Raw genomic sequence first — 21,896 nt, 5'->3', positions numbered from 1 at the left:
CCTGGTCCCCAGCTGCCCCTGGGAATGTCCCCAGGGGCAAGAATACACCAGGAAGCTATCCCAATGGGAGCCCCATGTTCCCTTTCCAACCCCACCCTGTCTCAATGGGCTCAGAAAATCTAGCCCCAAATAACTTTTTAAATTAATTAAATTGTTGAATGTATAACCACCATTCGTAAAATAAATGGTGGAAATTGAACTATACAACAGCTTTTGGGCATGGATATATCTGCCTCTGTGATTGGAGTAATTGAGTCTGAAGTTGACAAAGGTATGAGATGAGAGTTTCAGTAACAGTCGGGCGTGTTGGAGGAGAGGAGTATTAAAGATATACTCAACAGTGGACTGTGTGATGAGCGAATATGAAGTGTCAGACAGAGCTCGGGGAGGCAGGGAAAGGGTAATGCCATCAAACACAAATTACATAAACCTTCTGCAATATAATATCCCAACATGCTTAAAAGATGCAAGGTTTGCTTGCAGTCTGGTTATACCTGTGACAGTAACCAGGAAAGTGAGTGGAATTGGTGGTGCAGGGTATAGAGTTGGTAGGGTCTGAAAGACAACTTCAGTCTCAATGCTTGGAGGCATCTCATCCACGACTAGATATTAAATAAGCAATCTAATAGCGCCTAGATCGTGAAGAGGTCAAAAGAACCAGTGCCAAATTAGCCTTGGTTGGCATCACTATGCTGATTCAATGTCATTTGGAATTCAGGCCCAAAGACAATTTATGATCATAATTGGACAGAAAATCATGCAGACTGCTATTAGGTGTAGTGACTTCCATGGCCTAATTCACAATGTGCATTTCCCTGGTGATGTGTTGGGTGTTCTGGATCACATACAGGCCACCAACACTTGAAATAGTGCAACACTATTTTATTGAATCATTAACTGTTTAACACACTCTGACTGTGGGTTAATACGATACTAGCTTTAACTAAAGATCTTTGCCTTGTCCTAACCAGCCGATGCACTCAGCATATGGTGAATGTCTGTGGTACAGGCTGTGAGCTCTGTCCTCCTAGCTAGCTGCTACTCGAATGAGCGGGAACTCTGATGCCCCCTGTCTTTATAGTGCGTGTGCTCTAACTGGTGATTGGCTGCGGTGTTGTGTGTGTTGATTGGTCCCACTGTGTGTCCATCAGTGTGTGTCTGCACCATGATATACTGGTGTATATTATGACACCTGGTATAAAACTCTTAGAGCTTTGTGCATAGTGTGCGGGGGCTGCAAATCAGGTGTCATGAGGTAAACCACAAATTATGTACGGTAACCTGAAAAACAGCTACTACTAAAGAAACAGGCAACTACCAGCCGTGGAAATGACTCATGAATATTCAAAGAGGAAATGTCTGAATTGGAAAAACAAATCCTGTTTGGGAGCAAGTCCCTGTGTATGAAAAGAGAGAAGAACTAGAAGAGAAATGTGTTGTTTGCATCAAGGTGATATGACATGTAAATGATGCAATAATGCATTTGTACTTGATTTATAAAATGGAGAGGTTTTTGCAGATTTTTTTCTTGTCCTTTTCTTTAAAATAAAAGCATTTTGTTGCTGGATGGAAATCTCCAAGGGAATCAGAAACATCTACGGTGGGTATTGCATCTTAGGGCGGGATCAAAATCTGTGATTTTGCAGTCTGCAATTATATATGAAAGGATTGCACGCTTTGAATTGGCTGGTTCTTGAGCAACTTCATTTTTATCCAGTGACAGTTCTTTGTGAAAAGGATTCAGCAGCTGTGAGTTCACAATTGCCTTCTGTGGATTTAAACAGGTGAAATTTCTCTGCCATAATTCTTTCAGACAAAGATGTTTTCCTGGTACCTGACATAGGTAAGTTACAATGATCGAACTTCCTCCTATTTATTCTTTTTGCAGATTTACCTTGAAATACATTGTCTGTGTGGGAACGTGCTCCAACATGTACGGCTATCATTCCTGACATTTTGTAACTTTGTCCAGGTTTACTACAACCTACATTGAATAATTTCATTTTTTTTTCAGTTTAATTCCTGTCAGCTCTATCTACTTTGTGAAGTTTTACATCTATGTGTAGTAACTAACCAACTCCACTAACCAGAGCACTTTAATTCAACAGGTATTGACTTCTGTCTGAAAAAGAAATAATCAAATTTACTGTGTTGGTTTAAACTTGGGAATACAATATTAAAAAAGAACGAAACAAAACCTCATGATAAAGATTCACAGATACATAAATATAAGCATTACATTGGGCAGGTTTCTCTGTTCGGGAGACTATGGTTTCCCACCGGAGTAAAATCGCTCCTGGTCCCTGCTGGCACGAGGAACGGCCCCGAGGAGCGATTCACTCCTCTTCTCCATGTAAATTTATGCATGGAGGGGAGATTGCAGGATACTTTACCGGTATCGGGCCGCCATTTTGAGTGGGGAGCCCGATACGGATGTCCGATGGCTGGCCGCCTCCGTCCCACAATGCAAATCCTGTCCCCCAACCCTGCTGACAGTAGGGGCATCCCCCCATCCCCCCAACCACAGGAATTACAGGTCAGTCGTCCTCCACCCAACATGTACGCATGAGGGTGACCCGATCCCCCCTCCCACCAACCCCTCCCATCAGACACCCACAGCCTCCCAAACAGACACCATCAGACCCCCAACAGAGATACACACAACAGAGATCCCCCATCAGACCCCCAACAGAGACCCTGCATCAGGCCCCTCCCATCAGACTCGCCCCCCCCCCCCAAACAGAGACCCATGCCTCAAAAATGAAGAGCAGTCCAGGCAGTAGGTTGAAACATCATTGCATTTTCACTTACCCTTTCCTAACACCTGCTGCCTCAGACAGAAATATTCAAAGCAGCAGTTGTTACAAGTGTCAAAGGCTTCCTCCACAGTCCTGTACACTTCAAAGGGCTTGAAATCCCTTGACCACCCTATGAAATGCAGATCTTCCATTCAATTTAACACAGCAATACATTGCATTAGCCAGTGATTGACAGTTTTATTACACCAGAGACAGTTGCTTGGTGATTTGTTCGCTGATCCTTCCCTTCACGCTTGAATGCATCTCTATTACCCTTTGATGCTAACCACAGTGTTTATAAACACTTTGCTATGATTGGCAGCCCCTCACCACATCAAAGGCAACTAAGTGCTTTCTGCTGTGAAAAAGAGGAAGCCAAAGCACTTATCTGTCTTTCATATGGTGAGGATTTGCATTGTGGGAGAGAGGGAGCCCTCCAATAGACTTTTGATACGTCGGCGAGGTTTACAACAGCTTTTTTAAAAATGGGATTTAGTCGAGGGGATCCCTCTTGCAGCACAACGGTAAGTATAGACCCCCAGGGGAGAGGGACATTCCCAGGCACTGCCCCAACACAGGTTGGCATGGCCACCCTGACAGTGCCAACCTGTGCCAGGGGACAGTGCCAGTGGCAGGCCCTCATGGGAGCCCCATGTGGATTTCCATTTATGTATAGTGGGGGAAGGGAGAGTGGGCACTGAGGGGAGAACTAGCAGGCATGGTGTGGAGTGGGCACTGAGGGCGGGGTGAACGCCCGCGATACTTCTGTGGTGGTCATGAGGGGTGGGGGGGCCCCCAATGATTGTCAAGGGGTGGAGGGGGAGTTATGCTTCAGCTGTAATCGAGGCGCCCTTTAAAGTTTGCGCCACAATCTCTGTAAACCAGATAATAGCACTTTCAGGCCCCGCCCCACCAGACTGACAGCTTAAACCACAGCCATTCATTTTTTTCTTTAAAGTGGCTCAAGATCTGGAGTGGAACTGGTCTGTGCAACTGGAGAGTTACACGTTTTCAGTCTGAGCCTAATACTTAGAAAGAATACACCCAATGTAGCAGACGGGAACTAATTTCTGTACAGCAGGGCTCCACAAATACAGTAGGATAAATCACCAGGTAATCTGTTTTTAAATGATGCAGTTAAGGGGGGATAAATTTGGCCCCGGGACCACAGGAAGAACTTGCTCTTCTTCCAGTAGTGACATGGGATCTTTCGCATCACCTGGGAGGGCATAACCCAAAAGACAGCGGGCTGGATTTTCTGTCAGTGGGATCCTCCATTTCACCAGCAGCGTGGGGTGCCCACAATGGGAGACCCCATTGGCCAGCGGCTGGGGCGGAGAATCCTGCTGCCGGTGGGTGCACGCCGTACCAGGAAACGAGAATCTCACCCAGCAACTTTTGATAGTTTGGCACTCCCACGGTGCTGGCACTCTGACAGTGCAGCATTCCCTCAGTACTCTCCTAACAGTGTGGTGCTCCCTCAATACCGGTACTGCTGAATGTCATTCTGGACCAAGGGGTACAGTCTCTAGAGTGAGGCTCGAACCCACAACCATCTGACTTGGTAGTGAGACGAACCACAGCTGACATTGAAGATTAGGAAACAAAAAAAAACCTATGGAGACAAAACGCATTGATATCTTGCACCTAATCATCTCAGGACATTCCAAAGGACTGTGCAACCAATTAATTACATTTGAAGTGTAATCACTGTTGTTAGGGGCAACAGATTTGCACTCAGCAAAGCCTCACAGACATCAAAAGGGGTCATCCATATCTGGAGCTGTCAGTCGAGGGAGGGACATTGGCAAGGAAACTGGCAGAACTCCTTGCTCCTCTTCAGCGTACGATTCACTTCCAGCTGACCAGACAAATGAAATCTTGCTTTAACATATTATCTAAAACCAGAGCCGATAACCAGCACTCCTTCACAATAAAGGAATATATTTAAGAGCCAGCCTAAGCGATGTGCTCAAGCTCTGAACTAGAATTTGAACCCACAATCTTGGTTTACAACCAAACCAATCTAATTCTTGAACATTAGTAAGTGCTCTTCCTCCATCACTCCAAGAAAGAAAATAACTGAATTTGGTGAGAGAGAAAAAACGTTAATAGGCTGATTTTTAGTTTCAGGTCCAATCACGACTTCCAGATTCCGGATCGGGAACCTGAAAGTGGCCAAGGCAGGCCAGGGTGGCAGGTGGGCTCCACAGCCGGGTGGGCCATTGGAAGTTCCAGAGGCTGTAGACAGCTGGCAGCCCCACCAGGAGGGGAGGGCACTGCCAGTAAATTGGGATGCGGTGGTAGTGGGGGGCAGGAGGGGATTGGGGTCTGTGAGGGCAGCTGATGATGCAGGCACTCTTTGAAAGCGTGCCGATATATCAACTAGTACTGTGGGCATAGTTGCTGGGCCATCACTGCAGAGGGGGATCCCCTCCAAAGCATGACATATGGTTGTGGCCCATTCTTTGCAGAAGTTGCCTCTCACCCCTCTGGCCTACTTGCTGGGAGAGCAGCACCATTCACACAGTTATAGCCACAGAGTGTCCACATCCATAAAGTCCAGATCGGGAGTGAAGAGTGCCCTCATTGACACTTCAATCGGCTTAATTGGCTACCCTCCATCAGCAAGTGAGTTTCCATCACCTCCTAAACGCAGCATTTGAATTTTTAAAAAAATTAACTTATGGGATGTGGGCGTCGCTGGTTAGGCCAGCATTTATTGCCCATCCCCAGTTGCCCTTCAGAAGGTGGTGGTCAGTTGCCTTCTTGAACTGCTTCAGCCCCTGTGATGTAGGTACACCCACTGTGCTGTTAGAGAGGGAGTTCAAGGATGTTGCCCCAGCAACAGTGACGGAACGGCGATATATTTCCAAGTCAGGGTGGTGAGTGACTTGGAGGGGAACCTCCAGGTGGTGGGGTTCCCTGGTACCTGCTGCTCTTGACCTTCTAGGTGGTAAGTGGTTGTGGGTTTGGAAAGTGCTGAATAAGGAACATTGGCGAGTTACTGCAGTGCATCTTGTAGATGGTACACAAGATTGCCACTGTTCGTCGGTGGTGGAGGGATTGAATGTTTATGGAAGGGAGAGCAATCAAGCCGTTGCTTTGTCCTGGATGATGTTGAGCTTCTTGAGTGTTGTTGGAGCTGCACTCATCCAGGCAAGTGGAGAGTATTCCATTACACTCCTGACTTGTGCCTTATAGATGGTGGAAAGGCTTTGGGGGGGGGTCAGGAGGTGAGTTACTCACCATAAGAATCCTAGCCTTTGACTTGCCCTGGTAGCCACAATATTAAATGGCTAGTCCAGTACAGTTTCTGGTCAATGGTCACCCCCAAGATGTTGATAATTAGGGATTCAGCTGTGGTAATGGCATTAAATGTCAAGGGGCGCTGGTTAGATCCTCTCTTGTAGAAGATGGTCATTGCCTGGCACTTGTGGCGCAAATGTAACTTGCCACTTGTCAGTCCAAGCCTGGATATTGTCCAGGTCTAGCTGCATTTGGACATGGACTGCTTCATTACCTGAGGAGTCGCGAATGGTGCTGAACATTGTGCAGTCATCTGCGAACATCCCCACTTCTGACCTTATGATGGAAGGGAGGTCATTGATGAAGCAGCTGAAGTGGTTGGGCCGAGGACACTACCCTGAGGAACTCCTGCAGTGATGTCCTGGAGCTGAGATGATTGACCTCCAACCACCACAACCATCTGCCCTTGTGCCAGGTATGACTCCATCCAGCGGGGAGTTTTCCCCGATTCCCATTGATTCCAGTTTTGCTCGGGCTCCTCGATGCCATACTCGGTCAAATGCTACCTTGATTCAAGGGCACTCACCCTCACTTAACCTCTGGCATTCAGGTCTATTGTCCATGTTTGAGCCAAGGCTGTAATGAGGTCAGGAGCTGAGTGATCCAGGCAAAATCTAAACTTGAGCGTCTATGATCGGATTATTGCTGAGAAAGTGCCGCTTGATAGCACTGTTGATGATTCCCTCCATCACTTTGCTGATGATGAAGAGTAGACTGATAGGGCGGCAACTGGCCAGGTTGGATTTGTCCTGTTCTTTGTGTACAGGACACACCTGGGAAATTTTCCACATTGCCAGGTAGATGCAAGTGTTGTTGCTGTACTGGAACAGCTTGGCTAGGGGTGCAGCAAGTTCTGGAGCACAAGTCTTCAGTACTAATTCCAGAATATTGTCAGGGCCCATGGCCTTTGTAGTATCCAGTGCTGTCAGCCATTTCTTGATATCACATGGAGTGAATCGTATTGGCTGAAGACTGGCATCTGTGATGCTGGGGACCCCTGCAGGAGACCGAGATGAATCATCCACTCGGCACTTCTGGCTGAAGACTGTTGCGAATGCCTCAGCCTAGTCTTTTGTACAGATGTGCTGGACTCCTCCATCATGGAGGATGGGGATATTTGTGGAGCCTCCTCCTCCAGGAGTTGTTTAATTGTCCACCACCATTCGCCATCCTGAAAATAGACAGAATCACTAAATTTATATGGCACCATTTAGTCCATCGTGTGTGCACTGGCTATCCAAATGGGTATCATGATTCAGCACCATTCCTCTGCCTTTTCCCAGTACCCTGCACATTATTTCTGTTCCAATAATGAGTTGATGCCCTCTTGAATGCCTCGATTGAGCCTGCCTCCACCAGGCAGTGCATTCCAGACATGAACCACTTTTTGTGTGAGAATGTTTTTTTTTTACAAAACATTTGTTTCTTTTGCAATATGGGCGGCACGGTAGCATAGAGGTCAGCGTTGTTGCTTCACAGCGCCAGGTTCCGGGGTTCAATTCCCACTTGGGTCACAGTCTGTGCATAGTCTGCATGTTCTCCCTGTGTCTGCGTGGGTTTAATCCGGGTGCTCCAGCTTCCTCCCACAAGTCCCGAAGGACGTGCTTGTTAGGTCATTTGGACATTCTGACTTCTCCCTCTGTGTACCCGAACAGGCGTTCACATCCTTCCTACAGTGTGGATCCCAGAACTGTACCCAATACTCCAACTGACGTCGACCTAGTAGTGTCTTGCATAGGTTTAGCATAATCTCTTTGCTCTTGTACTCTATGCCTCTCTTAATAAAGCCCAGAATACTGTATGCTTTATTAACTGTTCTCTCTATCTGTCCTGACACCTTCAATGATCTGTGCACATATACATCCAGGTCCCTCTGCTCAGAGTGCCAGGATGCCACCCGGGATCTCCAATGGTCTGGGAGACACCCCCCCAGGTGCAGTTACACCATGTCCACATTTGTGTGGACCAGTGCTAAATGACGCGAGGTCTCGAAAGCGCGACCGGTGAGTCCCGTGCATTGGGTGAATCTGGTGTCCAGGGGCGAAATTATCCGGAAACGGCGCGATGTCCGCTGACTGGCGCCCAAAACGGCGCAAATCAGACGGGCATCGCGCCGCCCCAAAGGTGTGGAATGCTCCGCATCTTTGGGGGCCGAGCCCCAACATTGAGGGGCTAGGTCGGCGCCGGACGAATTTCCGCCCCGCCAGCCGGCGGAAAAGGCATTTGGTGCCCCGCCAGCTGGCGCGGAAATGACATCTCCGGGCGGCGCATGCGCGGGAGCGTCAGCACGGTGGAGACCGTGGCGGAGGCGGAAGGGAAAGAGTGCCCCCACAGCACAGGCTCGCCCGCGGATCGGTGGGCCCCGATCGCGGGCCAGGCCACCGTGGGGGCACCCCCCGGGGCCAGATCGCCCTGTGCCCCCCCCGCAGGACCCCGGAGCCCGCCCGCGCCGCCTTGTCCCGCCGGTAAGGTAGGTGGTTTAATTTACGCCGGCGGGACAGGCATTTTAGCGGCGGGACTTCGGCCCATCCGGGCTGGAGAATCGAGCGGGGGGGCCCGCCAACTGGCGCGGCGCGATTCCCGCCCCCACCGAATATCCGGTGCAGGAGACTTCGGCAACCGGCGGGGGCGGGATTCACGCCAGCCCCCGGCGATTCTCCGACCCGGGTCGGAGAATCTCGCCCCTGGTATTTAAATTAAATATGCAGATCTGGATCTCACCCGGCGAGGGTGAGATCCAGTACATGACGCCTTGCGAGATTCAGTTGGATCTCGCAAGGTGTTTGGAGCATTGCGAATCTCACAAGAGGCCTCTCGCGAGATTCAACGGCCTTGTCCCAACACAAAGTCTGGTGGGACGAGGCCACTGAATCGGGCCCAATGTTTTAATTTGTTGACCTTTCATCTGAATTGAGATCCATGTATAGACCAGTAAATTTGTTATCGCCTTTACATTTTGTAGAAACCATGCTGGTTTACCACATAACCATGTCAACAAATTACAAGGCAAAGTTTGATCTTTGAAACCCCGAAACAGGACTTTGCATGAACAATGCATAGAGGAATAGATTTAACATAATGCACATTGAAACATTTTACACTGAGATTTTGTTGTTTTGTTAAATGATGAATAAAAGTACTGCATCTCCTTTAGGGGTGGGGTTGAGGGCGATTTCAAATAGGACGTGAAATAAACAACATAGTTTAGTTCCACCTCCACAAGTTGAGACAGTTTCAATTTTTTTTTTTAGGGTGCATCACAGTGACTAATACAAAGACAGAATCAGGTTTTACATAGTTCTCAGAAAGCCAGATTATAATAAGATATTTCTGGGTGGTTTCTGATTGTAAATTTTTCTGGCAGGTCCTATTGCTGTCGAGATCTAAACAAGGCTCTTGCAGTCAGTCTGATGATGTGGCGTGGTGGTCTGTTCGTAAAGATTCACAGTGCACTGCTTTATGTATTTGCGGAGCTGTGAAGGTTGACAATAGCTTTGATGACATTGTCTCCTTTCTGTTTCTCACTATTATGATTCTGACTTTGTTTATCAAGTGGCAATTGAATACAACGGATGACATCATTGCCCCGCTGATTATACTGCTGATCTGTCTGTATTCACTGACCTTGGAAATTATCCGAGGCGACAATATTTTAAAAAGTCAATATCCCTCGATAGTGCAAAGAATTACTTTAATTTTTGGCCTTTTCATGCCCTGAGAGTCTGCTTTTCATCCAGCGTATCCAGCATAACAAAGAACTTGCTTAAACTGCTCACGTTCAAACTGGCAAATTAAGCCAGTAACATTTAGCATTTAATTTTCTATTTAACTTCCCTCCTGTTTTTTTTCCCCTTGTTAACCTAAAATCAGCGGGCTTTCAGTTGAAGAGGAGGCAGCAGCTCCTGTACCTTCACCTCTATGTGCCAAGAGCCGGAACAGTCGTTGTTTGGGGACGTGCTCTGTGTACCAGCTTCTCCAGATGAAAATCAATGTAGACCAAATTGCCTTCCCAGACAGCTCCCCTTCCCCCAAGCGCCACTACCTTGTGCTGTTGCCATACAAGATGGAACACTGCTGTATACTGTGGGCAGAAATTGTCAAGAGATTAGCAATTCTCGCATTATCACAGTAGCATCCGGAAGTAAGAGCCTCAATTGTGCACTGGGCTGGCGGGGGGGGGGGGGGGGGGGGGGGGGGGGGTTGGGGGGGGAGGAATGAGGAGGAGACTGAATTAACTGAGTTGGAAAAAGAGGAGGAACAGTGACAGACTTAATTGAAGACAATAAAGGAAAGTGACAGCATGAAGAGGAGTGGTTTGGGTGGGGGGGGGGGGGGGGGGGGGGAGGTTCGAGAGGGAATGGGGAAAGAAGAGGGGAGTGTGAACTTGAAAATGAAAGTGACTAAATTTTCTCCCCTGCAATAGTTTGTCAGCTGCTACGGAGAAAAGAAATGTTACACTGCACCGGAGAACAATTCATTCCCAAATGACAAACAGGGAAACATTTTTCCATAAAATTGTGAAAATTACTCTATGTGTAGTGGGGAAGGGAGAGTGAGCAGCGTGGGGAAGAAGAACGGTTTCTGGATTCGTTATAGATTCCAAAGTACCTGAAAATGCATCAAATGAAGTGTGAATGTTTCTAAAGATTTCCCCCCAGATCCTTAAACATATCCTCATTCAAGCTATTCCCCCTGCGACAGTTGTTGAGACATTCAATGCAGTTACTTTGTTATGTAGCCAAAAGTGACAGCCAATTGCACACAGCACAATAATACTAGGCCTATTTTTGGTACATTGGTTGAAGCTGTTGTGTTGGCCAGGACACCGTGGAAACACCTACATTTCTTCCGATATTGCTGATGAAGCCTTTCCATCCACCTGAACAGTGTGCCAGGGCATGGCATCAGTTTAATATCTCAGCTGCCAACACAGAATGTCATGCCTCAGTGCTGCATTGAATTGTTAGCCTGCATGAAAGGCTCAGGCCTTTAAGTGAGGCTTCAGCCCCAAACCTCAGTCACAAGAGTGCTATCAAATGGACCAAGCTGAAATGCACTCTTGTGACTCAGAACAAAAGATTTGAGCACCTATCCGGGTTCATTCTCATTATCCTATTGGGAAATGTCTTTGTGCAATGGCATGACAGTTACTATGATTTACTGTAGCAACCAAGATTTTAATAACTATCTGTTGAAAGAAGAATTTCACTTGTTTAATCGTCATCATCCATGTTGTTTCTTTCAGTTCTGGGTTTAACCTGAAACTTAGCGACCTTCATACTGGAAACATTGATTTGGAACCAACGTTCACTGAATATCGTATTGCTGAAGTAAAGTGATTCTACAGTGAAGATGGATCCTGCTGTGCTGACTCTTTGTGTCTGTTGCGGACAACCGCACCTCCCTCAGGAAAATCATACATATAATTACCAGGGTGAAATAGATGACGATCTCATATGTCACATCTGCCTGCAGCCCTTAGTGCAGCCCCTGGATACACCATGTGGTCACACATATTGTACTTTGTGCCTTACCAATTTCCTCCTCGCCAAAGATTTCTGTCCCATGGATCGGAAGCCCTTGTGTCTGAAGGTGTGCAAGAAGTCAAGCTTCCTGGTGCTAAAATTGCTGGATAAAGTATGGGTCTTCTGTCCATTTAAAGAACACTGCCCTGAAGTCATGCCGCGCTGTGAACTCGAAATTCATCTTCGTCACAGGTAACTGGAGAAACATGTCAACATCAATTTGTCAAGACATGAATCTATTGTCGAAATGATAGCCAATCTGCTAACCATGTCCCCAAACTGTTGCTGATTGAGCAAAGCGATTACTTCCGAGCAGCAATCTGCTGCAGCTAAATAAAAACATTTTTCAGTAAATAATGTTGTCCACAAGTCATCTGAGCCACAATCCTTTATTGAAGCGTTTTTGATAATATTATCCCTCTTCAAAATTTGCCTTCCATTATTGCAGTCAGTCAAACTGAATGATATTTTTATGGGAGCTCTCTGGCTTAGATCCTTCTAAAGGTTTCAGTAACATTTGAATAATTCTGTTAAACACTCAAAGAGCAGCCAATCAAATATTCCTTTGAACAATCTCGCAAGATGTTAGCATTTAAATTGAATTCAATGGCCTGGTTTATTCCCCCAGACTTAGGGCTCCAACAAAACTATTGCATTGAAATATATCTTGGTGCATTTTGAAGAATCACGCTGGTTTTTAACCCTTTGCCTGTTATAGCCAACCTAAAGAAACTTAATCCATGTTGTAATATTATTTTTGTCACAATCACATCCAGCTCTCAAGGTGTCAATGTTTATTTTTTTCTTTTACACTCCCAATCCTGTGTTCTGTGTCCAAATGGTCATAAACTGACATTAGTGGCAGCTGCTCCTTCCTCTTAACCCAACCACAGAGATTGGCAGACTCTGAAAATTCTTTCAACTAGTTAAACGCTTGAGGGCAGTTTTATATTTCAGTTTTATTCTTTGCATCTTATGTGAATGCTTTGGTGAGAATCCAGTGACCACCCTAAAACAAGAAAAAAACCCTCATCAGAAGTGTGCGGTTGTGGAGAGTAATTTAGTTAGCTTGACTACGATAAAGATTGTAACCCCAAATTTTCCAGACTCCAGTTCGATGTTAATGGCCAGGCAATGGCAAAACCTTGCAATTCTGTGGTTTATGTGTCAGACATCTGAGACCACACTGCAGACATTGTATGAGCCAATGGGAGACTTTTAAAATTATTTATTGCCATCTGGGGTTTAATTATCTCTTTGCAAAGCACTAGTTAACGCATTTGCGGAAAATTTCTTTATGGACTATTTAGTTCAGTCATTAACCTTTTGAATTGAGCAGCTTAACTGTGCAAAGTAGCACACGAGGGACTTGGACAAGAACCAGAGAAAATCAGAACTCTAGTTATTTAATTTAAAAAGAAAGTTATGGGACCTTATTGTTATATGCGCTGTTTGTATTCACTGATCAGATATGGGAATGCAGAGTGAGAATTACATAACTGCAGTCCATCATATTGACCAGATGATGTTTTTTTTAATGATGTTGATTGAGGAACACATAAGAAACCAAGGAGAGCTCCCTTGCTGCTCTTCAAATTGTGTCATGGATGTTTTGATATCCATTTGTGAGGGCAGATGGGGCCTTGGGTGAATGTCTATCTCATCAAAAGACAGCGGGCGCGATTCTCCGCTCCCGCGACTAAGTGCCCACACCGTCGTGACCGCCGTCGAGGTTCACGACAGCGCGAAACGGCCCCGATCTCAACCGATTCAGGGCCCGAAAATGGGCTAGGATCAGGGCCGCGAGAAACTCGGGGGGGCGTGTCGCTAAAGCAGCGTCGTCAGTGCGTGCCGGGCATTGGCGCCACATAAAAGCGGCGCCATGTAATCCGCCGCCTAACTGGCATCACCCGCGCCAGCGCCAACCCGCGCATGCGTGGTTGCCGTCCTCCCCGAGGCCGCCCCACAAGAAGATGTCGGATGGATCTTGCAGGGCGCGGAGGAAAGGAGGTCCTCCTTCAGAGAGGCCGGCCCGCCAATTGGTGGGCACCGATCGCGGGCCAGACCCCTATTGAGTGCAACCCCGGTGAAAGAACCCACCTCGCCCCCCCACAGGCCACCCCCCCCCAGCATTCCCGCGCTGTTCCCACCAGCAGCGACCAGGTGTGGATGGCGCCGGCGGGAAGCCGTCGTTTTGGGCAGGCCGCTCAGCCCATCCGGGCCAGAGAATAGCGGGTGTAGCGGAGAATCGCCATTTTGGTGGTCCCGGGCGATTCTCTGGCCTGCGCCACGCAGAACTTGACGGGGCCGTTCCCGCCGCTTGGGTGCATCGCAGGAGTGCGCGGACCGGCGTCACGGGGAAAAATAGCGCGCCAGGCGATTCTCCAAACCGGCGAGGGAGTGGAGAACCGCGCCCAGCATCTCCGACAGTGCAGCTTTCCCTCAGTACTGCACTGGAGTATCAGCCTCAATCTTTGTGCTCAAGTTTTCAGAGTGGTACTTGAACCCACAAACCTCTGATTCATAGGCAAGTGTTCAACTAACTTAACCACAGCTGCTGCTATTCAATTCCCGTCCATTAACTCAACAGTGACAATGGGTCTGAATTAATTTGCTTAATTTTGTCAGGTCTGAACTAGCCTGGCCATTTCGGTCATCTGTGTCGCTTTCTGTGACAAGTAACTGTTGGCATTGTCTAGCCAGTGCTTTTTTTTCCTTGGCTCCTGGTTCTATTTACCTCTGCTGCTGGGCCAAGAAAGATATTCCAGCTATTTCTTGAAATGTGCCCAAACTATTGCAGTTGTCTTTCTTGGATAGCCTGTACCATGTTGTTACTACATCATTCTTTATTCTATGTCCAGTTATTAGCATTTGCTCATTAACATTGCTCATGTTTCAACACTTCGATCCATACAATAATGGCCCTTGCTTCATAAACTCTTACCAAAGTATCTTTAGTATCTTTAGTATCTCGTATCCTGCAATCATGACATAAAAAAGTGAAAAAAAGACAAAACTGGGGTGGGGAGGACGCAAATGAAATGCAAGTCTAAGAAGTTTCTTAAATGCACCCCAATACATTTCAGAAAGAAAGAGCTAATATTTATATTGTACCTTTCACATCCTTAGAATTTCTTAAAGTACTTCACAATCATTGAATTGCTTTTTGCAGTTAGTCTTTATTATAAATGTGGCAGCCAGTCTGTGCATAGACAGGCCCATAGCTGATAAAAATGATAAAATCTATTTTTCCGGTAGCAGTTGAACACCCAACAGCAACTGCAAATGTTCAAATCATGGCCAGAATTCTCCAGCCGTTGGGTTTCTTTGTTTCCCACCAGCAGCGCAGCCCTGCCTGGGGGTTTTACAGTGGTGTGGGGTGGGGTGGTTTCAATGGGAAATCCCCTTGACCAGCAGCAGGAGTAGAGAATTCCTCCACCAGCGACTGGCACTCACCAAGAAACATGCGGCTGGGGAACGGAGACTCCAGTCTTTTAGGAACCGACAGAGAGGGCTTCAATATAGACAATTCCTCCAAAACCAATTCGGAGAATGTAACACTCTCTCAGTACTTCATTGATATGTGGACTTACATTATGGGCAAAATTTCCATTCAGTGCTGGCTGAGGCGGGAAAACCAGTGTGCAGTTCCGCAGCACAGCCGAGTTTTCACTACAGATAATCCTGCACTCTGTGCACAAATAATTGGGAGGCATGGTCCATGCCATCACGCTGGTAGGTCGGGGCCTGATAGAGCTAGCAATGCCTGCAAAAGGGCACCCTGAGTAGCGCTTAAAAAATGTATCCCACCAACCCATGGATACAGGGAACCCCTCCTGCACACAAACACTGGGGTAACCCCCTCCATGCACATGAGAGAACCCCACCCAAGGAAACTTTCCGAGGAGCCCCCTTGGCACCACCCTTGGCACTGCCCTTGGAATAGGCAAGCCGGGGACAGTGTCAGATTGGCAGGGTTCCACCTGCAGCTATAATTACCTGTGCCCCTGGCAGGTTCACTTCACCTAGTTCCCGTTTTTAAAAAGCTGTTGTCAACCTTGTCAATGTGACATCACACCAACAAGAGTTCATTTCTGTTTTTTAAAAATGTATTTTATTACAAACATGCATCAAAACAGGTTACAGTGAACAAACACCCCGGGAAACATACTTCCCAATGATCAACTATACAGTCTGCAGGACTTCCGGGTGCGGCGATGACCAGCTAAGTCGCACGTTTCGGCACCTCCCGTTGAAACGGACTTTTGGGCTCTTATTAGGAGCCCCAACGGCAATTAATCATTGTGCGGTGAAATAGGAGGGAATCCCCCCGGATAAACATGGTTAAAGGAGAGGATAGCGGCCGGATTGCAGTGGATCCACTGGAGCAGCGGCAAGGAAGGGAAGCTCGAAGCAAGATGGCGTTGGAAGGTGGCTGTTTGGTATGGGGCCCGGAGCAACAAGAGTTCCTGCGGCGCTGTGTGGAAGAGCTGAAGAAGGAGGTGTTGGCCCCGATGCTACAGGCGATTGAAGGGCTAAAGGAGGCGCAGAGGACCCAGGAGTTGGAGCTTCGGGTCGTGAAGGCAAAGGCTGCGGAGAATGAGGATGAAATACAGGGCCTGGTGGTAAGGACAGAGACGCACGAGGCACTGCATAAAAGGTGTGTGGAGAGGTTGGAAGCCCTGGAGAATAACTCGAGGAGGAAGAATTTAAGAGTCTTGCGTCTTCCCGAAGGCACAGAGGGGGCGGACGTCGGGGCATATGTGAGCACGATGCTTCACTCGCTAATGGGATCGGAGGCCCCGACGGGCCCTTTGGAGGTGGAGGGAGCTTATCGAGTTCTGGCGCGAAGACCAAAGGCAGGAGAAATACCTCGAGCCATAGTGGTGAGGTTTCACCGCTACAATGACAGAGAGACGGTTCTAAGATGGGCGAAGAAAACTCGGAGCTGCAGGTGGGAGAACGCGGTGATCCGCGTGTACCAGGATTGGAGTGCGGAGGTGGCGAGAAGGAGGGCAAGTTTCAACCGGGCCAAGGCGGTGCTCCACAAAAAGAAGGTTAAATTCGGAATGTTGCAGCTGGCGAGACTGTGGGTCACATACCAAGGGAATCACCATTACTTTGAGACGGCAGAAGAGGCGTGGACATTCATTGTGGACGAGAAGCTGGAATAGTCTGGCGAGAGAAAAAGCTTCTGTAATAAAGTGGTGGGGTGATTATGTGGGACGAGGAAGGGCAAGGGGGGGGAAATTTTTCAATTTTGTAACTTTTCTCTTTTCCCCTCGTGGGGGGGGGGGTATGGGGAACTGTGGGCGCCGGTGGGAAGGAAAGGGGAAGGAGAAGGGAACTGCGCCATCAGGAGCGGGGCCGAGTGGGAAACGCGGGCTTTGCTCCCACGCTATGGTAATTGTGGCGGGAACGGGGACGCAGGAAGGAGCGGGCCTCGCACAATGAGGGGCCGAGGACAAACGGGGGAAGCTGAGGTCAGCCAGATTTTGCTGACTTCTGGGAGCAACATGGGGGGTGCAACTGCGCTAGAAAGGGATCTAGCGGAGGGGGGGGGGGGAGATAACTGGGTTGCTGCTGCTAAGGGGAATGGGGAGCTGTTATGGGGCGGGGTGGTCGGGACGGGAGAGCACCGTCGGTGGGATATACGGGTACGTGGGAACCGGGTGAGGTGCTGGGTTAGAAAAGGGGATGGCTAGTCGACATGGGGGGGGGGGGGGGGGGTGAAGAGCCCCCCAACCCGGTTGATCACGTGGAACGTGAGAGGGCTGAATGGGCCGATTAAAAGGGCACGGGTACTCGCACGCCTAAAGAACTTAAAGGCAGATGTGGTCATGTTGCAGGAGAAGCACCTGAAACTGGCAGATCAGGTTAGACTACGTAAAGGATGGGTGGGGCAGGTGTTCCATTCGTGCTTAGATGCGAAGAATAGGGGGGTGGCTATTTTAGTGGGGAAACGGGTACTGTTTGAGGCAAAGACCATAGTGGCGGACAGTGGGGGTAGATACGTGATGGTGAGTGGCAGATTGCAAGGGGAGGCGGTGGTTCTGGTGAACGTATACGCCCCGAACTGGGATGATGTAAACTTCATGAAGCGTATGCTGGGGCGTATCCCGGACCTGGAGGCGGGAAAGCTGGTAATGGGGGGGAGACTTCAATACGGTGCTTGATCCAGGGCTGGACCTGTCTAGGTCTAAGACCGGGAGGAGGCCGGCAGCGGCCAAGGTGCTTAAGGACTTCATGGAGCAGATGGGAAGAGTAGACCCCTGGAGATTTATTCGGCCTAGGAGTAAGGAGTTTTCATTTTTCTCCCATGTTCACAAGGTGTATTCACGGATAGACTTTTTTGTCCTGGGAAGGGCACTGATTCCGAAGGTGACAGGGACGGAGTACATGGCCATAGCCATTTCGGACCACGCTCCACATTGGTTAGATCTGGAGGTAGGAGAGGAAAAGGAGCAGCACCCACTCTGGAGATTGGATATGGGGTTGTTGGCGGATGAGGGGGTATGTCTAAGGGTGAGGGGGTGTATCAAAAGGTACCTGGAGCTTAATGATAACGGAGAGGTCCAGGTGGGAGTGGTCTGGGAGGCACTGAAGGCGGTGGTCAGAGGGGAACTGATATCCATAAGGGCCCATAAAGGGAAGCATGAGAGCAAAGAAAGGGGGCGACTGTTGAGAGAACTTCTGAGGGTAGACAGGCAATATGCAGAGGCTCCGGAGGAGGGACTGTACAGGGAAAGACAAAGGCTACATATGGAATTTGACCTGCTGACCACAGGCAAGGCAGAAGCACAGTGGAGGAGGGCACAGGGAGTACAGTATGAGTATGGAGAGAAGGCGAGCCGGTTACTGACCCAACAACTGAGGAAGAGGGGAGCGGCGAGGGAGATAGGTGGGGTGAGGGATGAGGAAGGTGAGATGGAACGGGGAGCGGAGAGGGTGAACGGGGTGTTTAAGGCATTCTACAAGAGGCTGTATAAGGCTCAGCCCCCGGAAGGGAAGGAGGGAATGATGCATTTCCTAGATCGGCTGGAATTCCCGAAGGTGGAGGAGCAGGAGAGGGCGGGACTGGGAGCACGGATTGAGGTGGAGGAGGTGGTAAAGGGGATTGGGAGCATGCAGGCGGGGAAGGCCCTGGGACCGGATGGGTTCCCGGTGGAATTTTATAGGAAATACATGGACCTACCGGCCTCGCTTTTGACGAGAACCTTTAATGAGGCTAGGGAAAGGGGGAAGTTGCCCCCGACTATGTCGGAGGCGACGATATCGGTACTCTTAAAGAAGGAAAAAGACCCGCTGCAGTGCGGGTCTTACAGGCCTATTTCCCTCTTGAACGTGGATGCTAAGCTCCTGGCCAAGGTGATGGCGACAAGGATAGAGGATTGTGTCCCGGGGGTGGTCCACGAGGATCAAACTGGGTTCGTTAAGGGGAGACAGCTGAACACGAATATACGGAGGCTGCTAGGGGTGATGATGATGCCCCCACCAGAGGGGGAAGCGGAGATAGTGGTGACGATGGACGCTGAGAAAGCATTTGACAGAGTGGAGTGGGACTACCTATGGGAAGTGTTGAAGAGATTTGGTTTTGGAGAGGGGTTTATTAGATGGGTACAGCTGCTATATAGGGCCCCGGTGGCAAGTGTAATCACGAACAGGCAGAGGTCCGACTACTTCTGTCTTTATAGAGGGACAAGACAGGGGTGTCCCCTGTCTCCGTTACTGTTTGCATTGGCAATTGAGCCGCTGGTCATAGCACTGAGGGGCTCTAGGAAGTGGAGGGGAGTACTCAGGGGAGGAGAAGAACACCGGGTATCGTTGTATGCAGATGATCTATTGCTGTATGTTGCGGACCCAGTGGAGGGGATGCCTGAGATAATGTGGACACTCAGTGAGTTTGGGGAATTTTCGGGGTACAAATTGAATATGGGGAAGAGTGAGTTGTTTGTGGTGCATCCGGGGGAGCAGAGCAGGGGAATAGATGATTTACCGCTGAGGAGGGTAACAAGAGATTTCCGGTACTTAGGGATCCAGATAGCCAGGAACTGGGGAACCCTACATAGGCTTAATTTAACACGATTGGTGGAACAGATGGAGAAGGATTTTAAGAGATGGGACATGGTGTCCCTGTCACTGGTAGTCCTCCCGAGATTTCTTTTTGTGTTCCAGTGCCTCCCGGTGATGGTTACGAGGGCTTTTTTCAAAAAAATTGAGAAGAGTGTTATGAGCTTTGTGTGGGCTTGGAAGACCCCGAGAGTGAGGAGGGGTTATTTGCTGCGTAGCAGGGATAGGGGGGGACTGGCACTGCCGAGCTTAAGTGATTATTATTGGGCCGCCAATATCTCAATGGTGTGTAAATGTGGTAGTATGTATTGGGGGTCATGTGGGACTGGAAGCCCTAATGTCATTGGCTGACAGATCCCGGGTCCTGGTTGGCCGTTGACCTCATACTCCGCCCTGAAGGCGAAGTATAAGAAGCCGGTGCCTTCCCCCGCAGGCCAGTTTACTATCGGGCTGCTGGGGAACAGACACGCTTAATAAAGCCTCATTGACTTATCTCTATTCGTCTCACGGATTCTTTGTGCGCCACAATTTATTAAGCGTGCCTAAAAAGGACTATGGAGCTCAGGATCATTCCAGAATGCCTGAGGATCAGCCCCCACGCACTGAATGCGGCAGCAGCCTTCAAACACTGGCAGACTTGCTTTGAGGCCTACATCACATCGACCACAGGCCGAGTCTCAGACGAACAAAAACTGCAGGTCCTGCACTCGAGGGTGAGCACGGAGATTTTCACCCTCATTGAAGACACCCGCGATTTCCAGACGGCGTTCACAGCACTGAGAAGTCTCTACGTTTGCCCAGTTAACCAAATCTACGCTCGCTACCAGCTCGCAACAAGACGGCAAGCTCCCGGAGAATCGATGGACGAGTTCTACGCCGCGCTGCTGATTTTGGGAAGAGCCTGCAGCTGCCCGTCGGTGAATGCAAACGAACATACGGACATGTTAATGCGCGATGCTTTTGTTGCAGGTATGCAATCCTCCCAAATCCGCCAAAGACTTCTAGAAAAAGAGTCGCTAGGACTCTCAGAGGCACGGGCCCTGGCAGCCTCGCTGGATGTAGCCGCGCGTAATACCCGCGCCGACGGCCCCGACCGCGCGGCAGGCCATTGGGCCCCGTACGTACCCGTCGCGGCAAACCCCCTACCCCCCCCCCCCCCCCGGACACCCCACAGGCTTGCGCAGTCCAAACGCCGAGTCGCACCGGGGGCGCCCGCTGTTATTTCTGCGGCCAGGCGAAGCACCCCCGACAACGCTGTCCGGCCCGCGCAGCCATCTGCAAAAGCTGCGGGAAAAAGGGCCATTATGCGGTGGTGTGCCGATCCCGCGTGGTCACCGCCGTCCCGGGAGAACAGGGAGCCCTACAGGCAGCCTATGCGTCCCAACCCCCCCAGCACGCCATGTGCGACCCGCTGGCGCCGCAATTTTGGGTCCCGACCACCGCGGTCCCGGGAGAACTGGGAGCCCTGCACGCCGCCTACGCTCCCCAACCCCCCTCCCCGCAGCCCATGTACGACCCGCCGCCGGCGCTCCCGATTTGGGTGCCGGCCAACACTCTCCACGGAGAGGAGGGGGTTTTTCGCATCCCGAAAACTCCGCGCGGTCCTAGCGCCCGCGGCCGGGCGCTCGCAATGCAGGAACTCCGCGCGGTCCTAGCGCCCCCCAGACCCCCCAGCACACCATGTGCGACCCGCAGACGCCGCCATTTTGGGTCCTGACCACCACGAGGGGAGGAGGGGCCCCGCCATCTTGGACCGCCCCCGACCTGTACGACGCATGGGGGCGGCCATTTTGTCCACCCCCGACGCCATCTTGTGACCCCTCAGCCACGGGCGATGTATGGGGGTGGCCATTTTGTCCATCCCCGACGCCATCTTGGACGGCAACAACGGACCCCACCCCACTACTACAACCACGGCTCGCTTCGGTTACACTCGATCAGGCTCGGCCCCGGACTCTCCAGACGACGACAACAACGGTCCTAATTAACGGCCACAAGGCGCCATGCCTAGTCGACTCCGGGAGCACAGAAAGTTTTATACATCCCGACACGGTAAGACGCTGTTCCTTAACTACCTTCCCCAGCACAAAAGATTTGCCTAGCTGCAGGATCCCACTCCGTACAGATCCAGGGATTCTGCATAGTTACCCTAACGGTACAGGGGAGGGAATTCAAAAACTACAAACTTAACGTC

General features: G+C 49.7%; 1 protein-coding gene across 5 annotated transcripts in view; it reads left to right on the top strand.

Moving 5' to 3' along the window:
* Positions 1–21,896, top strand: part of lnx1 (ligand of numb-protein X 1) — a 351,286-nt gene that overhangs the window by 123,606 nt on the left and 205,784 nt on the right. For 4 of the 5 annotated variants that reach the window (XM_072496765.1, XM_072496762.1, XM_072496764.1 and 1 more), the window contains one exon: positions 11,353–11,824. In XM_072496765.1, coding sequence (XP_072352866.1) covers positions 11,460–11,824 — 365 coding nt within the window. In that variant the 5' untranslated portion in view covers positions 11,353–11,459. Of the gene's footprint in view, positions 1–1,731; positions 1,844–11,352; positions 11,825–21,896 lie in introns of those variants that run through there. The other variant, XM_072496766.1, reaches the window with a different exon arrangement.

Source organism: Scyliorhinus torazame, chromosome 3 (genome assembly GCF_047496885.1).
Source record: "Scyliorhinus torazame isolate Kashiwa2021f chromosome 3, sScyTor2.1, whole genome shotgun sequence".
NCBI classification, from domain to species: Eukaryota; Metazoa; Chordata; class Chondrichthyes; order Carcharhiniformes; family Scyliorhinidae; genus Scyliorhinus; species Scyliorhinus torazame.
This window is presented reverse-complemented; position numbering and strand designations above follow the sequence as displayed.